This window comes from Perca fluviatilis, chromosome 4, assembly GCF_010015445.1.
Source record: "Perca fluviatilis chromosome 4, GENO_Pfluv_1.0, whole genome shotgun sequence".
NCBI lineage: Eukaryota > Metazoa > Chordata > Actinopteri > Perciformes > Percidae > Perca > Perca fluviatilis.
This window is the reverse complement of record NC_053115.1, coordinates 18,496,365-18,517,909: the sequence shown is the minus strand read 5'-3', so window position 1 is coordinate 18,517,909 and position 21,545 is coordinate 18,496,365. Positions and strand designations below refer to the sequence as shown.

The window sequence follows — 21,545 nt, the reverse complement described above, 5'->3', positions numbered from 1 at the left end:
ATTAGACTGAAATACTAATAGATTTTAATTGCAAGATAACATCTAACTCCATTTGTTTATTATTGTATTCACTAGTGATAAAGTGGATATAAATCTTTATTTGAATTGAGTTATAGCCGTAACTACAAGTAACAATACTCTTCATTATAAATACACATTATAAATGAGACACTTATTTAAAAAAGCTAATAAATGCAATTTACACTTGACAAACCCCAAAAGATTATTTTATTAGTCCATATTATAGTCATAGTTGCGTTCAAAAGCCGTCACAATATAACAAGGTGATTCTCGTTCACTTTAAAGAAGTAGCCTGATCAATATTGCATTAAGAGCTTTGAATTTTTAGCAGGGATCCATTCAGTTTGGGTAACAAAACAACAAAGATGGATCAGAGGCAGGTTGTTTGATCCTCATCAGACAGAGTAAGGCTAAGGTGTGTATTATGCTGCTGCCCCATTGCTGCAGATGGCAAGCAAGAAAAACTATGATTAAAACTATCTCTCAATGACCTCATGACTTCTTTGTATCATCTTTTTTTATTTTTACATTCACATTAGCCAACGTTATGGTCTAAAACTAAAAGCTAAACAGTGAAACAGTGCAGCAATTTAATGACAAGAAAAATCACAAAGCACACAGAACTGTCTCCCTACTCTTCTTTCTCCTCACTGTTGTCCCTCCATATGCAGTAGTTGAGAGAGGTGGCGAGGCACAGCCAGGACAGGTAGGGTGCCATCAGCAGTGTGGCAGTGCGGTTGATGGGATACCAAGACACCATGGTGGCTGCGACGGTACCCGTGAGAAGAACAATTTCCATGAGTGCCTAAATTGGGCAGAGAAAGGTTTTTAAATGGACATGTGGACGTAGGATATTGAGCTGTCATCCCTCATAATCTTCCCATTTGGTCTCCCAGTTAAATTATTACGTTTATGTGTGAAACTTACCAATTTCAGCTTGTGTGCGCCAAAGAAGATAGGAGTCCAGGTCCAGTTCAGTGCTAGCTGCAGCCCATAAAGTCCCAGTGGAACCAGTGCATCCTCAGTGAAACCTCCCAGCTCTTTCCAGACCAGGTAGGAGCCATACCTGCATAACAAAATAAATAATAAAAAAAAAAAAACATTTAGATAAGGAGGTTGCATCACTGAGAATAAGAGACTGCAGTTGTAGATCTCAGAGGCTGTAGGAGCCTGTCACGATTATGCTCACCCCATGCCTGTATACAGACAGGTCCACACGACAGGGAATGCTGCATTTGGTGGGCGCCATGATGGTTTCTTCAGGGTCGGGTACCAGGTCTTTACCTGTTGGCGTGTGATGTAACCGCCAACGAGCCCTCCCAGGTGCGGCAGGGCAGTCATCCCAAGCATAGGCAGCCACATGTTCTGCAGGACACATGTTAGCTCTTCAACCTCTGCTAGGGCTGGGTATTAAACCTTACTACTTGACAGAGTCAAGTGATAATTCATTTTCTCTGTGGGTTCATCACTAATAAAGACCCTCATTCATGTAAGTACGTGAGCCATTGTTAATATGAGAAATGTTGATTATACCCAGCAATTATTGAGACTTTAAATGACCGTAGTTTGAACGTCCAATCATGTTAGTTAAGTTGTTAACTTACTCTTTTGCCCTGTTAAAGTCCTGTTTCAGAACCGTTCACCCACCCAACTCCTTGTCAGATAAGAATTTGTCAGTTTGTCAGTCACCTGACTCTGGCAGAAGGCCCTGAAGGTAAAACATTGTCCCAAATTAAGTGGGATCAAACAGCGTGGTAAAAGCTTGTGGCTCTTACAAACAATGTTTTTGTTGTACAACAATTGTTTTCAGTTTTTAGGATGCTGAATTGTATCAACTTTTGCAAAATAGCAGAACAGGTCCGTTCGTGGTAAGGATATTTGCCCAGCAGATGGTCTGATCACATAATAATTTCACAACCAAATACAGAGTCAGACAACTGTCGTTGTATAAAAAAAAAACACTTGCATTTGCTTTTTCCATAGCAAAAAATAGAACTATTTAATTAATAATAATAATAATAATAAAAAAAAAAAACAACAACAATAGGGACCCGACGTCACCGTCAGACCAAGGCTGGGTAACGTTCTATTGATTTAAACATTCAAATAATAATATCTGCCCAATCTGCATCATAAATCCAGTATTCGTCGGGCTGGATGTGAGAGAGGTATTTTAGGACAGTTAGCTAGGTCAAAGTTTCATTAGCCCAAAGTTACAGTTAACGTTAAACGTAATGTTGCTGTCATATTGTGTAACGTTAACGTGAACATGTTACTCACCCCTCACTCAGTTGTTGTCCGTACAGTATGTAACGTTACAGTATGTTTTGTCGGACTAGCTAATAATTAATGCTACACACCTACCGTTACAGTGAAAACCTTAAGGCATGCTGCTATATTGTGATATAAGTTTGTTGAACGGGCAGGGCTGTCTTATCAGTGTGGTACAGACACTCCCCGTGCATACACAGACACGCTAAACATTGACGTCGAAGATGATTGGTCGGAGGACTAACTCAAGAGAGTTGGTGGAGTAATTTGGTAGTTGTGTTTTTATTTAACTAGCTAAATAATTATGTTGTATAACGCCACAGTTGTCCACACAATTCCAAAGGTCAAAACATACACCCTTACTTCCTGCTCAGCCGGTTATTACCTATTACATGTCCTCGTTGCTTACAAAACATAACGTTACACAACCCAACTGGATACGTGACTGAATAGGCGCCAACAAAGATAAAAAAAAACCGTCAAGATAGTTCCCGCTAGTAACTCTACCTCTCATAATTAGCTTTTTGTTCCTCTGTGGAGTCAGTTAAAGAAAGCTATCCAGAATATGCTTCTGGCTAGTAAAACTTAAAAACATGTTAAAATGGTAAACAAACTATACATTTAGAGTCAGTAGACTGTTTGCACCATGTTATGCTTCGAACGTTGGTGAAGTACTCAGATCCTTGGCGAGTGGATTGTGTCGGGATACCCAGGAAAAGTATGGCGAGTGCTTTGTGCCACGGATAACCTACCGAAGGAGTTGGTCATGTGACTCCAAATTTTCAAAGCCTTTAATTTTAAAATCCTACACCAGAATGGTCCGATATCTACCATACTATCACTCTGAGGTGAAATGAGTCCGACTAAACAGGACTTTTTTGGGTTTTTTTTCTCGATCAGTTGAAACAGTTGAAATATAGCTTAGATTGGGGGTATCTCAAAGATGCTTAATAAATAAATAACTTCTATTTCGGATTTTTATCAGAAACCGCTTTATTGGCCAAGTAAGTGTAAACACAATTCCACACAGCAAGCTAACACTGAATAAATATTGATTTTCCATCTGAATCATCATTATGGTTGATATTGAAATTTCAATGCAAAATAAATGTTGAATCACCATTACCATATCGATGAAACCTGACGTTAAACATTGATGGCAACAACATTGGAACAACATTGATAGTTATCTTTATGATACATTTAGCATTGATATTTGGTTTACCGGGCGATATTGCCAATGTGTTGAAAAGTTATTGATTTAGAGTTGACCGGGAAACGACCTGTTGTTGAAAAGCCATCGACATATAGTTGACCGGGAAATATGATTGAAAATCGATTTGTGGTTGACCGGGAGATCATCGGGTGGTAGACCAACGTACTGCACCGCACACATCTCTTTTCTGGACCCTTGGGACCCATACAATCAGGTAAGCTTGCTTATGTAATGTTCAGTATGAATGAATTGTACCAAATCAAATACTGTTAATCGTTAACATGACAGTGTCCATCATGCTTTTGGATTCTGCTGAAGACAATTTTAAAAAATAGCTAACGTTAGCTAGCTAACGTTAGCTAGCATTAGCTAGCAGTAACTAGTCTTAGAATATGATAAAGAGGGAAAAAAGAAAGAGATCATCTGCAGGGACTGAAGCAAGTAAAAAGGTAACCTTCTTGTCTGTGAATGTGTGTGTGCGCGCGTGGGTGTGTGTGACTGTGTGTGCGTGTGTGTGTGTTGTGGTGTGTCCTGGGGGCGGGCGGGAGGCCTCGGAAATTTTCTGACTGGACTAGACTGTTTGCTATCTGAGAAGGGTAATTGAGTCCGGCTTTGTGTTGCTTTCACACAGAAACGCACATAACTGTCATAATGACTATGTACAGATATAAGTTGTATATAATAAAGTGTATACATGCATATGCGTACACATACATACATAAAGTTACATGTAAACAGATCTATGAAGGTTTACACAGTAAGGCAATTAGCGCAAATGATCCAGTTGATAGCGCCAATGTTCAATCAATGTTAGAGTTACAATGCATTCTTCCAGCAGTGCAGGTCACATAAGCTGATGATGTACTACAATTTATGTATTTTATTACAATTTATTACATACTAAGGAAAGCTCATTGTGGGACTGGCTCTAGTGGCTGTAATTCTGCACCAAGGCTGAATTTCAGGAAAGAGACTTCAGATACAGTATTAGGGGACCACTAAGGTCTATATAAAAGCATCCAAAGAGCACCATGTCATGAAACCTTTAAAATGTTTTCAGAAACACGTTCCGGCCATTATGGTCGGGGAGAAGCCAGACCCACGTGACACGTTCGTCCAATCATCGATTTTCATTATTTGGGCGACAATACAGATTAGCGCCACCCGCGCAGAACGTACGCTCAAGTCGGCGTCGCTTCGGTGTGTTCCGAGGCACTTTTTTGACCATCTCGGGGAGACTGATCAGTCCGACTGCCTTTCGGCCATAGGGTTGGTGTGCCAGAGCCTTTAGAGTCACACGACAGTCGCCTTCGGTAGGTTTACGAAGGGGTAGGGGTAAGGTGAGAAATGAGATTCAGCCTTAGGTTACCCGTGGCACAATCCACTCGTCATACACTTGGCTCCTGCCACAGACTCGTCGATGCGCTGACTACTGATTGACGTCTCTCTGACGACTGTCAGGCAGTTGCCACTGAGACGTCGATGCCATGGATGTATTAAGAGAACGTCGATGCCACTCGGAGGATCTCAGCCATAAGCCTACTGTATAAAGTTGCAATTAGGATTTCAGTGCTGGTTGATTTAGGATTTCTATTTGAGTGAAAACAATGTAACTGAGAGTTTAGCAGTCTAGAGCATGTGGTCTGGAGTCTTGTTGATACACAAGCTTCAAGTTTTCAGAATTGTGTGCATATTTCTATTTGTGCGTGTGTATACAATGGAGAAAAACTGTAATACAGCATTTTGTCCAGGAGATGTCACACCAGACACCCAGTTCTTAATACTGCAAATGTAAAATTGCAATACTTTCATCAGTGTACCAGGCTCAGTCACCATTGTGTTGACGTTACCTCCTTCTGAGATAGATAGTGACTTAACAGACATTTATTTAAATGAAAATCTTAGAGATTACAGCTTTGTAAAAGTAGAAATACCAAAATCTAAATATTCTGCAGAATGGCTCATTTTAAAGCGTTATATTATTATAGAATGTTATACAATTCTGTTTTTATCACCAAATAAGAGCATTTTAATGGTGTAGTCATAGAAGCTTATAATTCGTGTGGTGGAAGATTTCTGTCAACAGACTGGGCAATAAAGAAGTTTCAAACAGAGACAAGTTGTTCCGTGAGAGTTTGTTCAAATTTATTATTGCTTGCAAGCAAGGAGATCGAGTTACACAGCACACGATCTCAAATAGCACTCAAAGACAGGAGTATATACATTTTTGCAGGAAACATCTTGCTGTAGCAGAATAAAACAATAAGAAATCAGGACACATCTGGGCGCACGTGTCTGGGAGTCACTTCTCTATCAGGTAGTAATTTTTCATCGATGTCCGCAACTTAACCTTTCTGTCTAGACGGGAAAATCCCCTTAAACTCAACTCAACATGACCTTTCTGTCTGAACTAAAACATCCCCATTACATTTGTCAATGTGTAGCCAATTTCAGATACTTTGTATACTACTGGGTAGTAGTATAACAGGTATCATCCATATGTTCCCAGGATCCTACTGTATGTTCCCAGGACCCATGTGTGTGTGTCTCTTGATATAAACTAACATTGTAAGTGACTGTAAGGGATATCTTCGTAGTTCAAATTGCAAAAGAACGAAGGGAGATGGAAGTTTCAACTGCAGTTTAAATGGTAAACACTACTACTTCACTACTTGTGTCCACTACTTTACAGTAGTGAAAACAAGTATAGTACTAGAATAAATGTAGGCTACTTAGTCAAATAGTTCTTTGCATTTCATGATCTTCTTACATTTAAGTTATTGTGAAAGCCTCAGTCACAAGCAGCTTCTACAACAGCCAAGATTTATTTATATATATTTAATCATGCAATTAAAATTTTGGATAGGAAGCCGATAAGATATTGCCACTGCTATGTTTTTAAGAAACTGTCATGTTAATAATTTCATTAAATTCCTCGATTCCTGGCTCAGTAACACGTGGCGCATCTATATGGGGAACTGTAAGGTGCATATTTGTCTCCTTTGGATAGATGTCCTTTTGTGGGGATCAATATGTGGAACTTGTTACCCACATAACTCAAACTGAATTATGAATAGGGTTATTTTACAAACAGATTTTAAAGAGGCACCAGTCATGTAGTCATTAGAAAAAAACGCTCTGGGTTGTTTGCATTTCTTTAAACCAATCACAATCGTCTTGGGCGGCGCTAAGTCTCGGAAAGGAACTTGTTTTGGTGGAACATTTGCACCCTGCTAAAGAAAATGCCACATACTGTTCACACACAATACAGTAACATGAGCTATAGAAATTAGCTGGACACAAACGAAATTTAATACAAATTTAGTGTATCACCATGCCCATGTGTATTTTGGCCATAGCAAATCCCCCCAATCTGCCCCAAAACGTCCCAGTTAGAGAGTAAATGCCGTAGACTAGTCTTTGTAAATCTTAACAATCATTCCCAGAAAGAGCCAAGCAGGCTTGCCTTGTTGCACGGTCCAAATTTTCAGCGTGTAGCTCGCTAGCTCGAAGTTTGTTTTTGTTTTCCAAAAAGAAAGGACTTAGACAACGGCAAAACACATCCTGGAAATGAAATGTCGTTGATCCAGCCTAGTAGTCATTAATGATGTGGTGCTCTTCATTGAGTTGGATTGTCATTTTATTACTGTATTTTAAGCTCTTTTGTATTTATCTTTATTGAGTGTTGTGTAATTTTATGGCCCATTGACAATGCAAACTAGCTTAAGCTAAATGTTGTGCTATGTGGCATTGGTCCATGGTATGGGATTATTTTTGTGCCTTTAATTCCAAGCAAAACTTCTCAAGTATCAAACAAAAATCACTAACTCAAGCAAAGAAATGGTCAACTCAAAGATAAAACTTAAAACTTGCAAACAAAACATTTGTGTAGTCGTAAGCTATTGGTCTTTTATTCATCTGATATTATGTCCTTTTGTTTACAGTTCCTACTGCTTCTTTCTCAATGATCAGTCTTTTGCTCTCTCCATCACGTTTCAGTTGCACTCCCAGCTTTCTCTTTGTTTGCAATTCTGACACAAACCTCTTGCGTGGGCTGGTCTTACAGGGGTGTGTCCCCATTGGCTATTGAGTTTTTTGAGTATGTTTGAGTGACAGCTCAGTGCCTGCCTGCCCTGACGTTTAAGTGCAGCTAACGTTAGAGACTTTGGAGGACACACAAACCACTCTACACAGTGGATTCCTACAAGATTAATAAAGTGTAAGTATTGATCATATTGCCTGTCTTTTTTATGAAAATAAAATAATAAAAACAAGTTTTTTAAACTTTAAAATCTGTTTGCCTTAAAAAACTATTAGTCCTAAGTTATGTTTACTTTATATATTCTTGTTTAGTTTACTTTTACTTATTTAGTTATATTTACTTAATGTTGTGAAGTTGTTTCCTACTTAAAAATGGCAAGTGTAGATACATTTTTGGTTTAAAAAAAATGGTTTGGTTTGCGTTAAAAAGCTATTTTGTATTTGTTTCTGTATTTGTTTATTTCATATTAATGTTTAATATGTTTGTTTATGTATGCACCAACCACCAAGGCACATTCTTTGTAAGTGTTACTTTTGGCAAGTACTCAGATTTTTTTACTTAAGTAAAAATAGCAATACTCTTTTAGTCTGTAGGTTAAAGTCCTGGATTCAAAATTTTACTTAAGTAAAAGTACAAAAGTATTTGCATTACAATATACTTAAACTACCAAAAGTAAAAATATTTGGGCCTTTTTTTATTTGGCTAAAATAAGTTTAGCTTCTGTCCCCATCCACAGCGGTATGTTTTATGCTTAGCTTCCGTTCCTCCTGTCTGCTTCTCCAAACTCAGGGTGTGACAACCGCCACCTACTGTAGGTAATACTGACTGACTAGGATAAGTAGTGTACTTAAAGTGATGGTTCGGAGTAAGGGTAAATTACTCCGAACCATCCTTATTTTTTATCTTATTTTGGCACTTGCTTTCCTCACCTACCTCACTTCCTGTACCTCACTTCCTTTCCCCCCCCATGTCTTCACCACTGATTGGCTCTTGTTTCCACCTTAATTACCTGATTGAGTTCACCTGTTCACTCCTTATTTAAGACTGCACTCCCTCTCAGTCAGTCTCTTATCCACCTTCACATGGGGCAGCAGCTAGTAAGATGAGGTTTATGTTGCACTTATTGTTTGCTAACGTGTTTGATATTTGTGTGACAGCTGTATTTATCTCCTTTCTTTATGATGAACATGTTAGAATATTGACTGTTAAGTTTTGATTTCTATTTGTTTCTTCCAGATTCTCCATCCCATGTGTCTGTTACGTTATCCATTATCGTTTGCCTCACCATTTTGTTAAATAAATCTTTGTTGAATGGACTGAACTTCTCTGTGACTCACTCATGCATTCTGACCGATAGCCTACCTACCCCATGATGATGGCAATCAAACTTTAAAACTGAACCCTCCTCAACAAGTAGCCTGCTCATACAGCAACCCCACTTCAAAAAATCGGATCGATCCCTTATTCCCTTTTATGTAAATGTACTTTTCATCCATTTCCACCACTTTGGACAGAGCCAGGCTAGCAGTTTCTCCTGTTTCCAGTAACTTTATGCTAAGCTACACAACTTTCTAGCGGTTTCTTCATTTACAGTAGAGATGAAAGTGGTATTAATCTGCTAATTCCCAGTAAGGAACCAATTAGCATATTTCCAACAACTATTCATTTAAAGTGAACACAGAGGGTGAATGTGAAAACAGCTGTTTGTCAAACACATACAGTGAATATCAAAGAAGTAGGCATATAAGCAGAACATAATTTTGAGTGGAGGAGGACTTTAATGGCTACACTGGGGGGGGGCGGGGGGGGGAGCCATATGCACACACATTGATGGGAAAATTTACAGATCACGGATAGTGATGCTTTCCCCTCCCAGTTCAGTGGGGTTTTTGCCCCTCCCCGTCCGTCAGCCAGGCACACCTTTCCTCTCTGGTCCTCCAGCGTTTCTTACCTTCTTGTCGCTTTTCTCAGCCTCGTTGTCTGGCGGTGAACTCTCACCCCAGCTGCTTGGGAAATGTCATACAGGCAGAGGCCCGTGCTGCAGTAGGGGGCGTAATAGGAGGAAAAAAAATAACATTTTTTTCTGCTCTCACCGCATCTTTTATCCACGTCTCTGCCGTGCATGTGCCACATCCCGCTACCAGCAGCAGCCGCCGCAGATAACTAATCGCAGTCTCAATGCTCATTTCGCATTAGGGCTGATACAAAAAAAAATAATCCGTGCCAGACATGTGAGTAGCAAACCATCGCTGTCGTCCTGACTGCTATATGTGCTCACGCTATTGTATCCTCACACCAATGAGAACAAATGGTCATTGAACCGTGTCGTTGTGCATTTAGTGTCAGTGTCCTGGTTTCACAGTGGCTGAGCTGAAGTCTTTGCACATTGACGGGGCAGATGAAGCCTCGCTGTCTGCTTGTTTTGGGGGGCTCTGCGTCGGCTTGGCTAATTGAGCAAAAGGCAGTGATTTGTCTGCTGTAAATAGCCCAGATGGAGGGAAAGCCCATTCAATCACTGGGTTGTATGACATTGTGTGTAATGTAGCCTAGCTCTTTTTTCTTTTCTTTTTTTACTTTGATTTAAGGTATCTGTGAATTGGTGGTGTGGAGTCCAGACTGGCATCTCCAGTCAGATGTGGAGGCCCAGGTTAGAGCACACATAATGCGGCGGTGTTGATCTGAAATGTGTTTGTAGGGCTGTGTAAGTGTGACAAGTTGCAGAAATGACAGGATGATCACTGGTGCAGATGTGAGCACAAGAAACAGGAGGTGTTGTTTTGTGTTTACTTTCTATAGCTCAATGCACAGATGTGTAAGATTTTTTTTTTTTAAATATTTGTTCTGTTCTGTGTTTACTTTTCACTCCTGATCTGAAGATGCATATGCATAGTTTGTGATTTCCAGTAATAACTATACAGGAAATTCACTGTACTATTTCTTTAATTGTTATATTATTCTGTAATAATTTGTTGTATTTCATCTTGGTTATTTGTGATTGTACATGGAGATGTGCACCAAAATAATCTCAACTCAAAGGTCCACTTACTAGCTTTTCAACTAGGGAGTCTAACTTTAACACCAGTCTAACTTTTTCTCTCCTGATTGGGTGGTACCTCAACTCAGGTTATCAGCCAATACAGTGCACAGTTTAAATTTGGATGCCATATGTTGTGGAACTACAAATACACTAAATATACTGAATTGGTTAGTGCTGTGCAATTAATCGAAATGTAATCGTGATTATGATTTAGGCTCCCAATGATCACAAGAACAGAATATTCAAGAAAAAAAATTATTTAGCTTTGCAAGTAAACTCTTATTTTCTCTTGTGTTCTGAATGAAATAATACAGCTTTTCTGAAATTTTGTCTTGAGATTTGATAGTAGAGATGTAGTCCTGCATAGCCAGACCTATCTCCACAGCGCTGCGGAGGAAAGTCTAGCTAGTCCACACAACATTCCTGGATAGGAGAAAAACGTGCTCTGGTTTATTGGCATTTTGTTAAACCAATCACACTCGTCTTGGGCATCTTTTAAAAAAAGATAAATATATTTGATTGCCGGTTATAGCTCGGAGGATGTTAACCGAATCGACCCGGAGTTTAGAATGCCATCACAAAGAAAGCGGAAGGTGAGGGACATCCGGCTGATAATGAGGGACATCTGGCCAAACCACCAGCGGCACCGGAACAATCCCGTAAATGAAACATTGTCGATATAGACTAGTAGAGAGTTACCAGAAATTAAGGGCAGAAAGAGGAAGGATAACATGTTCAAGTCACCGTGATGCCCTGACTCCACCTATATTTCTGCTAAAATGACCAACATTTGTATTTGATATTTGGGGAATGTATGGATTGACACAAAAGTTCTATGTCTAAACCTTAATGTTGTTGTGGTTTCAGGGGGGAGAACATGATGCTTCTCTTGAAGATGTCAGTCCAACAAACTAAATGGCTAGTGACGACGATGCCCAGTCGAAGATCCTGGGATTGATACGTGAATCCCTTTACACCGATGGCCTGGACTGAGTAAGAAGTTTTTGTGTGGCTGTTCCCTGAAGTTGGATGTTCAGTGTTGTGTTGTCTGAGTTGGATAACTGGCATTGCATTGTGGATATTGTTATTAGCAGTGGTGATGATGTTCCCTTCCATGACAGGTTTCAGCTGGCCTGCTGAAGCTATGGGGAGCTGTTGGAGCTGTCTGTACAGAGACCCCGTCCGAGACAACCATCTTACTAAATTTAAAGTAAATAATCTCACATTTACTTCAAATTCAACACATTAGATCTGCTTTGAATTGAGATTTTTGGTCTGTTAATCACCTGTATAACACCACTACTTATACAGTTTGTTTCCATGTGCCATTATTCTGTAATAAACTAATGTATTTTACGGTGTATTGCAATAATCTGCGTTTACAATTCCTTCTCTCGTGTTATATTTCTTCTCCCTGTCCTAGGTCACCAATGTGGACGATGAAGGCAACGAGCTGGGCTCTGGGATCATGGAGCTCACCCAGACCGAGCTCATTCTTCACACACGCAAGAGAGACGCCATCCGGTGGCCGTATCTCTGCCTGCGCCGCTACGGCTACGACTCCAACCTGTTTTCTTTTGAGAGCGGTCGTCGCTGTCAGACTGGGCAGGGTAAGAAACAGTTTTTCTCTTTCAGTATCACAGCTGTAGAGTCATGATGATCGTGTTTTTTTATTTACACAATTTTTACCATTTGTGGTGCGGAGTAGGCTTTTTTTCACTGAAGACATTTATAGTGTTGATCTTAGTAATAGTAATAGTTGTTTCAAGAATTAAAAAGAGCGCTTGGAAAGGAAGTTCAAACCCTGGCTCTTTTCTCACTTCTGCACAGCGGCCCAATCTCTGTGTGAAGCGAGTGTATAATGTCAGATTGGTGGTTTACGGAAAGTTACAGAAATGGTCGGACACCCCAAACCAATTGCGGTGTCGGGAAGGCGCGGAGGGGCGTTTCCAAGGCTATTGGACCATCCAATAAGCAGTTCTAATCTAGTTTACTGGCCCCTCAAACAGGGAGAAGCAAAAGATGAATGATGGTTCATTTTATTTAAGTGAACTTCAAACCATTTGACAATACCATGCTCGGTTCAGAAGCATAATACCAAATGAATCACACCTGTGGGTTTAACACACGCAGTATGTAAGCTGTGCACCCACACACTCCACAAAGCATTTCTTCATTGCCAAGGGACGATTATTGGTCCCAGGTTCACTTTCTTTTATAAAACTATGATCACGTGTGTAAACATTTGTTGTTATTCCTGTCGGGTGAAGCAAGGTGTGGTCTACACATCACACAAGTTGTGAAAGCCGTGATTGGTCGAGGTCCAACGTGTAGTCTGTCATGTCTCTCGCCAAGTCACACAGCACAACCCTATGACTCTTTTCATCTGCTGATCTGACACTGATCTCAAAAGACACAAATATCCAATTGTCTGATTTCAACACATGTTAAACACATCGCTTGTTTTCACCCATGTAGGGTTACTGGACAGGAGGCATCCCATGTGTGCTTGTAAAAACCTTGTAACTTTAACAGTACGAGATGTTGAGATGTTAAATTCTTTAGCAACAGGAACCTTTTTTGGGGGGTAAAAGGACAAAATATACCTTTTGTAAAACAAAATTGTGAGTATTTATTTATCTATTTATTGATATGTGGTTATATCAGCATGTATAAATTATTTCTATAAATATGATATAACATATATCCTTCAGCCATGGATTCTGTGCCTTTTTCATTGTTACTGGTGACTAACAATGTTGTTATTTTGCCCGTTTGATTAGGAATCTTTGCATTCAAGTGTTCCCGGGCAGAAGAGATCTTCAATCTGCTTCAGGAGCTGATGCAATGTAACAGCATCAACGTGGTGGAAGAGTCAATGATGATGAGTCGCAGTGGTCACACACCAGAGATGGAAATGTCTCGCACACCACAGACTCCCAACAGTGAGTCACACACACACACACACACACACACACACACACACACACACACACACACACACACACACACACACACACACACACACACACACACACACACACACACACACACACACACACACACACACACAGCTAATTATACACTTGAGATTAATTGTAGAACTTGCATGCATCAATACAGCACTAAATTTAGCAGAAGTTTAAAGTTATTAATAGACACTGGTTAAACTGAACCGATTGAGTCACAGGTATAAAAGTAACCAAATAACATAAAGTAAACCAGAGACACAGACTGCAGTCATCATAGATACTGTGATGTGCAGAATTTGTACTTCAGGTCAATCTCTCTTTGATAAATAAAATAACTCAATGAGCCTCAGTTGTCCTTATTTGAATATAAAAGTTTATTACAACACAAATCTGGCTCCTGGTACAGCATGTGTTCATCAGACATATACAGTGTATCCCGCATCATGCAAAATTACATATAATTACGGCACCTTGGAGAAGGCAAAACAGTGTTGTGTAACCCAAAGGGTAAAGCCTAGTGATGGTCAAATGAAGCTTTGCGAACCAGTGTCTTTACTTTCTGAGCTCACTAGATGGCGCTCTCTGTTCAACAAAGGGTTTGAAAACCCATTGAATTGCCATTCATTTCACCTTTTTCTTTGAACAGAGAGCGCCATCTAGTGAGCTCAGAAAGTAAAGACACTGGTTTGCGAAGCTTCATTTGACCATCACTAGTAAAGCCCTTTGGATAAAAAAAACTATTTATAAATAAATGCTATATAAACGCAGCCATTACCATTTGAAATCTGACATGTGTTTGAGAGAATCTTACAGCGCCCATATTATGCTCATTTTCAGGTTCATAATTGTATTTTGAGATTGTACCAGAATAGGTTTAAATGGTTTAATTTTTCAAAAAACACCATATTTTTCTTGTAGTGCACATTGCTGCAGCTCCTCTTTTCACCCTGTGTGTTGAGGTCTCTGTTTTAGCTACACAGTGAGACACCTCACTTCTGTACCATCTTTGTTGGGAGTCGCACATGCGCAGTAGCTAGGTAAGGATCACATCAGCTAGCTAGTTGTTTCTCTAACTTCAGTTAGTACGAGGCAGGATTAGACTGAACGCAGGAGTCATTCAGAAACCATATCTCACTCAAAGAAGCACCAGAGATACAAAATAACACCCATAACACCATAATATGGGCACTTTAAAATCTTTTTTTATTCATGATTTTTATCTAAATTTCATTCATTTTCTTCATTTTGTAAAATATTTCTAGTCCCTCGTGGAGAATTTTAAACTTTAAAGGAGTCAAATGACATATTGTACTCTTAAGCAATTTTGTGGCATAAGAGACTAAATAAATAGTCTTGTTATTGTACCTTGATATATCATCCTCATATCATCTTTCTAAATAGTTCTTGTGTCTCTCAAGCAGAATGTTACAGAAGTCTGTGTCATTGTTAGGGCGAGTTTGAGAGCTGCCTCGTGTCCATGTTGACAGGCAGCACTTTATTCTTAGATCTGCTGTTGACCCGCTGGATCGCTTTTGATGATGGTGCTGTTTGCGGTACTGCTCCAGGTCTTAAAAATGTTTAATTTGGTGTGAATACATCTCTTTTTACGAGATGATTAGTCTCAAAAGCCATTGACAGGAAGTCCCTTAGGTTCCACTGAGTTTAGCCCTAACAAAGTTTTTTGTTGTTGTTTTTTGACTTGGCCATAACCACAATGAGCACTGAATCTTCTGAGCCAATTTAGGGTTTGGCTATGTTTATAAAACCAAAAACATTTAAAGTATGCTTCCTAAAATAACAATAAATCAAGTAATTTAAAAATGAGAACAAAAAAACTGGATTGTTTACAAAGTATATTTACTGTAACTTATCTATACCCCTTTTTAAAGCTTGATACTATTCATAAATGTTTCTCTGAGTTCTCTGGGCATGTTTGTCAAACTCACTGAATCAGGGCTCTTGCTTTGCATTTTTTGTCTATCTTTATATTTTCACATACATGTTCTTGCAGCTCCAGCATTCCCTGTCCAGGCTTTTCCCAATGGATACCCTGGTTATCCAATCAGAGGTGATTCCTCCCAACCCTCTCTTGCTGATGATCAAGGACATAGCCTCATGGGTTTGGAAGACCAGGTAAGACCTATTCTTGCTCCTTAAAGTTCACTGTATTTGTGCTAGTTCACAATGTGACCCTGTTTTTATTTTCTTCAATAGACCCACACCTATGTAAATACTGTTAGTATGGAGGGGGATCTCTCTATGCGTCACTGTGTGCACTCCCTGCCTGAGGTGCGGCCCAGCTCTTTCCCTGAAACAACACGGGGAGCCATGCCTGTCGGGGGCCAAGGAAATCCGCAGCCCAACCTGCGGTGCTGTCCCTTGGAGGAGCATAACGATCCTCAGGTGTTCTTAAAGCCGTCCTCACAGGAGGTCAAATTCATGCTGGGCCCCACTCCGGCACAACGCCATCTGCTGGAGAGAGAGAGGGAGAGAGAGAGGGAGAGGCATGCGCACAATCCTCACAGCCTTCAGCCAGTAGAGGGTGCAACAGGCTCAGAGACGGAGGGAGACGAGCCCTCCATGCATCTGTGCAACTCTCACTCCTATCATCATTTCCATCACCACACGCACCGGCATCCGGGCCTCGAGCATCCGGACAGCTGCCAGAGTGGCGAACTCACCTATGAGAACATCAACGGGCTGAGGAGCGGCCGGAAGCAGCGGCTGAGCCCCAGCAGTGTGTCGCAGTCTGTGGGTTCAAGCAGCAGCAGCAGCACTGGGGACAGTCACACCCACTCCCTCATGCACCCACACGCCCTCGGCCCGTCGTCTCTACCCCTGCAGGGCTACGCCTGCGAGAGGGGCATGGGTGGAGGTCATCGTCGGACAGCTCTGCTTAACTACGAGAACCTGCCCTCTCTGCCGCCGGTGTGGGAGTACAGAGCTCTGCAGCGGGATGACGAACAGGAAGAGGAAGACGATGAGCAGGATGAGGAGGAATATGAGGAAGAAGAGGAAGACTTTGATGAGTACGAGTTCTCAGAAGGCCCTGGGACACCCAACGGGTACCACCAGGATGGTCGGGGCATCCACAGAGATGCCTTGCAGAACTATGTCAACACAGAGCAGGTCCAGCCGCCCCGGCTCCGACACGCCTGCCCTCCGCATCCACGGCCGTGTCAGCCAGACAGAGGGGGGCGAATATTTAGCTTTGATTTCCGCAGACGATCAAGGTCAGGGGTTGGAGGCTGTGAGCACGGCCACATGCCTCCATCGCGGCAGCTGAATTACATCCAGGTGGACCTAGAGGGAGAACCTCCCTGCCAAGCCATCAGCAGCGGGGGTGCCCAGACCCAGCCACAGCACCAGCGCCTACCACCCAAAAAATGTGGCCCACAGGCATCCCGGCGTAGTGAATGCTACGCAGTCATTGACCTAAAGAAGACCGCTGCCATGTCCAACCTGCAGAAAGCTCTGCCCAGGGATGATGGGACTTCCAGAAAGACTCGCCACAACAGCACAGACCTGCCTCTGTAAACGGTGTTCAAACTGAAGAGGAACAATGAAGACAGATGAGCACACTGGACCCTTCACTGTCATCCATCCATTCAACTGTCGGGCTGACTAATACAGTACAGGTACCTAATCTGTGCATATAAAAGGATATGAGAAACATCTGAGGAGAATTTGCCATTTTATTCTGTGTTATTTATTAGATATGTGGTGTGAAGCTCTCTCAAGAAATTGGCAGTTTTTGCTGCAAATACTGTTGGATATATGGATATTTATATATAAGCATAAAATCATATATACAGTAGATATATATGACTTTATGCTTAGCTATGACTTGGAGCAGAGACCTCTGTTTTCAGTGGAATCAGTCATTGCCATACGGTATTAGCAAATTTTTATTCATAAACCCATCTTCACTTAGACATTTCTTATAGTTTCTATCATTTAGTTAATCTACATCCATGTGTTTTTTCTTTTTTTGTTTTTTTACTACTACTTAAATGCTATGAGAGTCAAATATTAGACCCTTGTTACAGAAGAAGTTGAGTAGCTGAAGGGGCATGAAGGAAGGTCAATGGTTCCTGCAAGATACTGGCCAATATTCATACGTCATCATAAGCATCTTAGTGTAATAGTGGCTAGTAGAATAGATCATTATTTGTTACTATATGCCTATAGAGCATTTTGCACACAATCCTATGGAATTGTATTTTATCATACTTTAGGGAATGGTTTCGTCCAGTCCAAGAAAAATGGAATTAGATGAACAGAAAAGATGGTGATATTTGCAGAATTATACTAAACTGAATGATGGTAAAAGTAGCACACATGGATTAAATGAGCTTTGGCTCCCTCCTATCCACATGCAGCAAATAAAAAAGTAGCATATCATTTCAGATCACACCTCCTGCACATCGTCCCAGACCTGCAGGAGGTCCATGCAGTTTACGCGGTTTACGCTTGTCACGTTGCACTTTTGACTTTTTGGGCCACTGAAATGCTCTTTGTCTCTACTCCCACTCCACTGGAGCCACAGGTTCGACTGTGTCCTTTTTACCAAAAGCAGGGGGCCAAATATTTCATTGAGATTTTTAGTCAGCATCGTAGATAGGATTTACTTACATGTTTTGATGGTGACATCAACAACCTCAAATAGTGGCATTAAGCTATAACCTCACATAAAAAGTGCTGAATCTTTAATTTGTCAGTTATCTGGTGTGAATGGTCTGTTTTTAAAGGGTCACAAAGTGAAGATTTTTGTATGGCTATTTATCAACTGTAGTCAGATATTTATTTATTTATTTATTCTTTTATTTTTAATTGTAATCATTTTGTGTTTCCATGTGATGACCAGCTTTTTGTAATCCAGTTGGTAATATGGAGATGAAGGTTTCACATCAAATTATCACTGGACACTGGTGTATTACTGTTATAACTGTGCTTAATTATATTTAAAAAAAAAAAATTGAAAGACTGTATTTATATTTTAAGTGCCAAAACTTATTTGCAAACTGTATGATGAATAAAATCAAACGTGCCATTAGGATTTGTAGAACACAATATGACATAAAGGCATTAGGTAATAATGGTCGGTAGACAACCTTAAAAAAAAGAAGAAGAAAAAGTAATCAACTTTTAAAGGATAAATTAAAACAACAAAAACTGCACATTCCACCTCATCCACATCGACAGCCATTTTGGAGTGAGATATAAGAAAGGTAATCTTGTAGTCTGATAATCACAGCCAGGGTGGTTTTATGCTGCTACATGTAAATACTAAGGTACTTGTCAAAATGAAAATGTATGTGTTTGAACCTATGCGATGTCAGATCTTTTACCATATTGTTAATTGCTAATAGAAGTACCATTGTTTTGTTCTTCTGAAATTATGTCTGAGCAGTAGAAATATATAACGTACCATTTAAGAGAGTGTTTAATTTGGCCAATATTTCATTTCATCCACTGTTTTCTCGACAAACTGTCTGGTAGGAGAGGTAACAGAAGCACAGGCCCATGGATGCTGTCATCTTTTTGTTAAGCACTCATATCGACGTAATATTTTCAGCTGATGGATGAAGGCCAAATGTTCTAGATTTACAGATTGTGGCATTTAGCTGTAGTTTTTTTTTTTTAACGGAGCATTCAATCTGGAGATCAATATAGGACGCAAATACAAATTCTTAACTTCTACTAAGGAGGATTTTTTGGCTTCTGTGTGACATGAGGTGCAAATCAAAGATGATTTCTTCAAATTAATTTGTGCAAAAAAAAAAAAAAAAAAACGCTTCAAGTTTGTGATGGTTGCTTGTGTTGGGTGCTATGTAGATATTTATTTTACATTACATATATTTTATTTACATATTTCATTTTGAATTATATAAAACTGTGAAATGCTGTCAGAGGAAAGCTAGATACAGTTCAAACTTGCAAAATCCACTACTGTTACTATAAATTTGTTATTCTTTAGGTATGATATATTTTTCATTTTATGATTTTCAATTCTTTTTTTAATGAAACCAAAACTGGTCAGTCAATAAAACGTCAGAAAGTGCACACCAATTTCCTACAGCCCATGGGGCCATCTCGTTTTGTCTAAAATTCAAAGATATAAAATTTCCAATTGTATAAAACATTTTTACTTTAAAAAGTTACTTTTACAAGCAACCATTTATCAAAATTGTAGATGAATCAATTCTTCCCAGACTCAAATAATCAATTTATAATGTGGTCTTTTTAGATATGTGATAAAAGGTATCTGCAATTCACTACTTTTATTGATGTGTTTGTAGGACAGCATCTAACGATTAATGTTTGGTCTATAGAAGGCCCCTCACAATTTTCCTGATCTCAAGGCCATATCTTCAAATTGTCTTGTTTTGTCTGACCAGCAATCCAAAACCTCAAAGTATTCCATTTACACTGATGTTAAAAAGCAAGAAAAGCCTTGCAAATGCAAATTAGTTACTCCGTAAGTGAGAGATAAACGAATCCTTTCAGTGCTACTTGTTTGATGGTAACAATAATGTAAAAGTTTTTGTTTCCCAACGCAGAAGCTTTAAACCACTCCAAAATCAAAAGTTAATAGTTTGTATTTTTGTTTGATCGTCATACTTTAATATGACATTTAAAAAGAGAAAGTCTCTTCTATAACAAGAAGGCCGACTTTTAGCAGACATTTTTGACTGTATTTGCAAAGATATTGTCATGATACAATGGAAGGATGTTTACATTTTTGCAATAATAGGTGAATTATTGTTTTGTCGACCTAAATCAGACTAATGTGTGAAGTGTGAAATTGAAATAGTCTATAGAGCTGTGGGCTTAATGTATTTAATCGCCTGTTCTTCTGTGAATCAGCAGTCTTATTTTTAATTCAGGTACGATGTTTACTTTTCAGTCGTCATAGTACAATTTCAGTTATGAAAGTACAAAAGAAATGTTCTTGATTGTCAGACACTGTGTTTTCTTAAACTCACATTAAAGGTGCCATACAGTGGGTGACCATTGCCAGTACTTAAATTAAATTTTATTTTCAATTTTCAAACCTGTGGTGATGTTTCGTACAGGAATCAGAAAGAGTTTCATCTAATTTCTCAGAATATAGTTACATGTGGTTTTATGGTCATTTAAAAAAAAAAAAAAATCCATGTTGAAATGTGTTACCAATCTTTGTTATAACGCAGTAACCTCACCACCACCAATAGCAGTTAACAGGTATTACGGCATCATTACCACATACTCCTGTGTTTACTGATTAATAATTAAAATAAATAGATGTGGTAATTGTTTTTCAAAAAATGCTCATGTGATTTCATTGCACTTCAGTTAAAATAAGTGTCGCTCTAATCCCATAAATCATTGTGATTGGCTCAGAGTGGATGCTATCTCCTTCAGTGTTTATGCTCAAGGCGTAATATACACAGGGGTATGTGAAATTAATAAGCACTGCTGATGGGTGTGATTCTGCGGGGCAAGGAGCAACAAGTCGAGATAACCTATCCTGTCATTAAAGGGATATGCCACAGTTTGTTGAAATAGGGCTTATCATGGTCTCCCCTAGCTGTACATAGGTGGGCCAATGCATTTTTTGTGCATGCATTGTTTTGGTCCGGTGCAACACCGGCAGCACCACCGCTAGTTAGCTTAGCGTAGTGAATGGAATCCTATGTTGCCGGTTAGCATGTTGTGAGTTAAAGTGAGCCAACAAAAGACAAAAAAAACAACGTAATTACTTGCACTGAGACAATAAATGCGTTGGCCCACCTATCTACAGCCAGGGTAGACCGTGATAAGAACTATTTCAACAAACGGTGGCGTATTCCTTTAAGTTCCCCAAACTGAATTTATTGAACGGGTTGTTTAACAAAAGGGCTTGCTCTGTGTTTACTGTACTAACATTACCGCCATTAAGTCCATTTAAAGACATTTCTCACAGTGCCTTTCATATTCAAGCTGGAGAAACATTTTCATTGC

General features: G+C 39.7%; 2 protein-coding genes across 7 annotated transcripts; one reads left to right on the top strand and one right to left on the bottom strand.

Moving 5' to 3' along the window:
- Positions 1 to 198: 198 nt before the first annotated feature.
- On the bottom strand, positions 199 to 2,612 carry tspo (translocator protein). Of its 2 annotated transcripts, none has more exons than XM_039797661.1 (4): positions 2,386 to 2,612; positions 1,211 to 1,386; positions 949 to 1,087; positions 199 to 826 (listed from the first exon to the last, which is right to left on the bottom strand). In XM_039797661.1, exons 2-4 carry the CDS (start codon positions 1,381 to 1,383, stop codon positions 653 to 655), a joined length of 486 nt encoding a protein of 161 aa, XP_039653595.1. In that variant the 5' UTR covers positions 1,384 to 1,386; positions 2,386 to 2,612; the 3' UTR covers positions 199 to 652. The 2 variants fall into 2 exon arrangements, with proteins under 2 accessions (XP_039653595.1, XP_039653594.1); XM_039797660.1 differs by having other exon boundaries at positions 2,302 to 2,608.
- A 6,821-nt stretch (positions 2,613 to 9,433) lies between these two features.
- On the top strand, positions 9,434 to 20,860 carry frs3 (fibroblast growth factor receptor substrate 3). 5 transcript variants are annotated; one of them, XM_039797659.1, is made up of 8 exons: positions 9,434 to 9,781; positions 10,136 to 10,197; positions 11,455 to 11,580; positions 11,709 to 11,797; positions 12,011 to 12,197; positions 13,371 to 13,532; positions 15,571 to 15,692; positions 15,774 to 20,860. In XM_039797659.1, exons 4-8 carry the CDS (start codon positions 11,732 to 11,734, stop codon positions 17,094 to 17,096), a joined length of 1,860 nt encoding a protein of 619 aa, XP_039653593.1. In that variant the 5' UTR covers positions 9,434 to 9,781; positions 10,136 to 10,197; positions 11,455 to 11,580; positions 11,709 to 11,731; the 3' UTR covers positions 17,097 to 20,860. The 5 variants fall into 5 exon arrangements, with proteins under 5 accessions (XP_039653593.1, XP_039653591.1, XP_039653590.1 ...); XM_039797657.1 differs by lacking the exon at positions 10,136 to 10,197; XM_039797656.1 differs by having other exon boundaries at positions 9,434 to 10,197.
- Positions 20,861 to 21,545: the final 685 nt, after the last annotated feature.